Source organism: Lupinus angustifolius, chromosome LG15 (assembly GCF_001865875.1).
Source record: "Lupinus angustifolius cultivar Tanjil chromosome LG15, LupAngTanjil_v1.0, whole genome shotgun sequence".
Taxonomy (NCBI): domain Eukaryota; kingdom Viridiplantae; phylum Streptophyta; class Magnoliopsida; order Fabales; family Fabaceae; genus Lupinus; species Lupinus angustifolius.
The window spans coordinates 14,913,656-14,916,891 of record NC_032023.1 but is presented as its reverse complement, the minus strand read 5'-3'; the positions used below and the strand labels follow the sequence as shown (position 1 = coordinate 14,916,891).

The 3,236-nt window shown below is 32.3% G+C and overlaps 1 protein-coding gene across 1 annotated transcript; it reads left to right on the top strand.

The window, feature by feature from the left end:
- LOC109327727 (auxin-responsive protein SAUR32-like) lies at nt 1,733–2,134 on the top strand. The gene has a single exon (XM_019560888.1). It carries the CDS (start codon nt 1,733–1,735, stop codon nt 2,132–2,134), a length of 402 nt encoding a protein of 133 aa, XP_019416433.1.

Genomic DNA, 3,236 nt, shown 5'->3' with positions numbered 1-3,236 from the left:
GGTGATTACCATTTATGTTTAATAGAATAAGATTATCTCCAATATTACAGAGATTATAATATGTGATGAGAAAACATTTGATGATCATGATTTTATGTTATCTTCGAAAAAATAAATAAAAATAGGAAAAGAAAAATCTCCTTGTATTCCAATATTCTTCAATATTTGAGATGAGTTGAACTTTTGTTTAATGATGTGTAATAGAATTAGTTAAACTCCAAACATGTTCAGTTGGATATGATCGTTTGTATGGATCTATTTCTGGCCTGACCATGAGTCAAATCTAAACATTATATTTGAACTTGTAAACTAAATCATAGAATCAATGAAGTAAGACATTAAAACTAAACTATATTTTACAATAGTTCCAAAAGGCTAGCGATTTAAGTTACAAACTCTTATTACTCCTACCTAGTTATAAATGAACCATTTTGAGAAAATGTGAGACTTTCAAACGGGTTGTGATGACCCAAAGCCTAAACTACTCTCATCCCAAAGCACACCAATCTTGTTTCTTAAACTTGGACTAGTCAAAATAAGTTTTGACTTTTGAACAAGACATGTTTTCCTCACACTGAATAAATAGGAACGAATTATGAAAATTTAATAATTTATTCCAAATTTAAAACAGCAATATAATGGCCAGATACTTCCAAATTACACTATTATAAAATTAAAAAATAAATCGGTTCCTAAATTGTATCAAGAATGCGAGTAACTACAATAATGGTGATGTGTGAGATAGAGCGTGCCGTAATCCACAATATTTTATTTTATTTTTATATAGGAAAAAAATACAAAGTCTTCCCGTGATTCAATGAATATAAGAAGTCAATAGAGAACGAAACTATCTTGCTAGCTACTACTATTTGAATGAAATTTAAATTCAATGTAGAATTCTTCTATGCTTCTGTCCTCCAAATTCATTCTAAGGCCCTTTCCAAATTCAAATTTCCAGCTGTGAATCAAAATTCAAATACACTTATACACATATGTCCTTTTACTTTATTCACATTGAACAGCATATATCCTTACCCTGTGACAATTCAATCAACTTAGCACACATGCATATGACTCTTCCAAGTTTTAGGGGTCTCTCTCTAAAGTCTAATAAATATTTTAATATATTTATATTCTCTTTCCATAACCAATTCTTTGTGTACACAATAAGCAAACCTAAGAAGTATCGTGACTCATCACAACACTCAATTTCACAATATTTACTTATTTATTACGTGATTTTTGACCCTCCTCTTATATGAATCAAATTCTTGTTTAGTAATACAAAGAGAAATTATTGATTTTACTTTTAGTTTTAAGAAGATAAGTATCATATCATTATTAGAAGTGTCACATAACATTGTTTTTCCCTTTGCTTTTAAGGTACTTCCCTCTTGGGAGAGGATCCTCACCCCTCCTATATATTCAACTCTATCTCTCCCTTCCAATTACCCTTCATTCTTATTTTTGTCCATGTTCGATTGTTATGTAGGTATTCTCTAGTTCCCATTATCATGAGCAATATCCCAAGATCTCTCACTGACTCTTCTTTAACCCTCTTCAACCTTGCTATATCATCCTCTGATCCTTGGCCTTTCTCACTTGTTCTCTTATAACCCTCAAGAAAATCAATCTCTTATATACCACTTTGTTACTAAAAGAAATACCAGGGTTCAGTTTTTTTGTTCCCCTTAGGCTTTCTTGCGCTTTTAAGTCTTTCTTCATTATGGGTATGGGTGAAGATCATAATAATAATAATCACAAGCACCACCACATCATGAGTTTTCATCTACACAACCCTCACCTTCATTTTCATTTTCACCACCACCATGACAAGAAGGACATGAAGGACATCCCAAAAGGTTGCTTAGCCATCTTGGTGGGACAAGGAGAAGAGCAACAAAGGTTTGTGATCCCTGTGATCTACTTCAACCACCCACTTTTCATGCAATTGTTGAAAGAAGCTGAAGAAGAATATGGGTTTAAGCACAAGGGTCCTATTATCATTCCTTGTCAAGTAGAAGAGTTTAGGACTGTTCAAGGCATGATTGATAGGGAGAAATCTCACCACCACCATGATCACCACCACCACGATCACCACCATAACCAACATGTTTGGTGCTTTAAAGTTTGATTCAATTGTTCAAGTGAAGTATGAATTGTTCTGGTCTAGGGTTGAATAATTGGTTTTTCCGAATAAAAAAAATTGTTCAAGCGAATTAAAACTATTTAGCATGTACATGTACATGTAATTTTTATTTTATTTTGCTCAGCATCTCTAGAATTAGGTGTTGATGATAATGACGAAAGTTGTGGAGCTTAATTTGTATGTTTTTATTTTTTGCTATGAATAATGTTCGACCAATAACAAATGAAATGAAAATCATGTTTGTTTGGTTTGATAAATTAATGTCTATTCATGGTTAGCATCTTTTTCTTCCCATCTCTTTATCTTAATTTTTTTCTCTAATGTGAACGAGATAAAGAATAACCTTTTGTGTGCCCAAATAGAATAACATAAATTGCTGTTTCTAATTATTATTTTTTTAAACGAGAGGAAAGAAAGACGATAGAAGTTTGCTTGTTGGAGGTTGCAGGCTTGAAAAACATCGTTAGATAGAATTTTGGAAAAGGGAAGGGTAGACTTTTTTAGTGCGATCCTTCTACTTTAGCATAAAAAAATCGCATCTCTTTACATGTTCATAGTAGTGTAATTCCAGGAAGACAACTTTAAATATATCAAAAGGATAATGATAGAATATAACATTGTTAGACTTATATAACTGAGAGTCGTCCACATCTAGTCGGAAGTCGACTACACCTAGTTACAGAATGGACTTTAGTTGTTGTTATTGTATCCTTGTGGATACCTAAGATAAGTTGATACATAAAATTTCTCCAATGTCGCGCCCCGATTTTCGGCTGCACGACTTTGTTTAGAGTCGCCACTACATTTTATAGTTAAAAATGTAGAAAAATCTTTTAAGCTCAATTACCTTGGGCTTTTGGATTTTTGATATCCAGGTTCGGGAGTCAGTTACAAGGTAAGGAAGGTATTAGCACCCTACCCGCCCGCCTTAAGCGGTACCCTTCATTAAAATATATGACTTTATTATTATTATTACCATTATTATTATTACTAAATTTTATGATTAATTAATCAATTATTAAGAAGAAAAAATAGTTTTTTTATTTTATTATTGAGCCTGACAATATTGACTTTGGTCCTACGTACC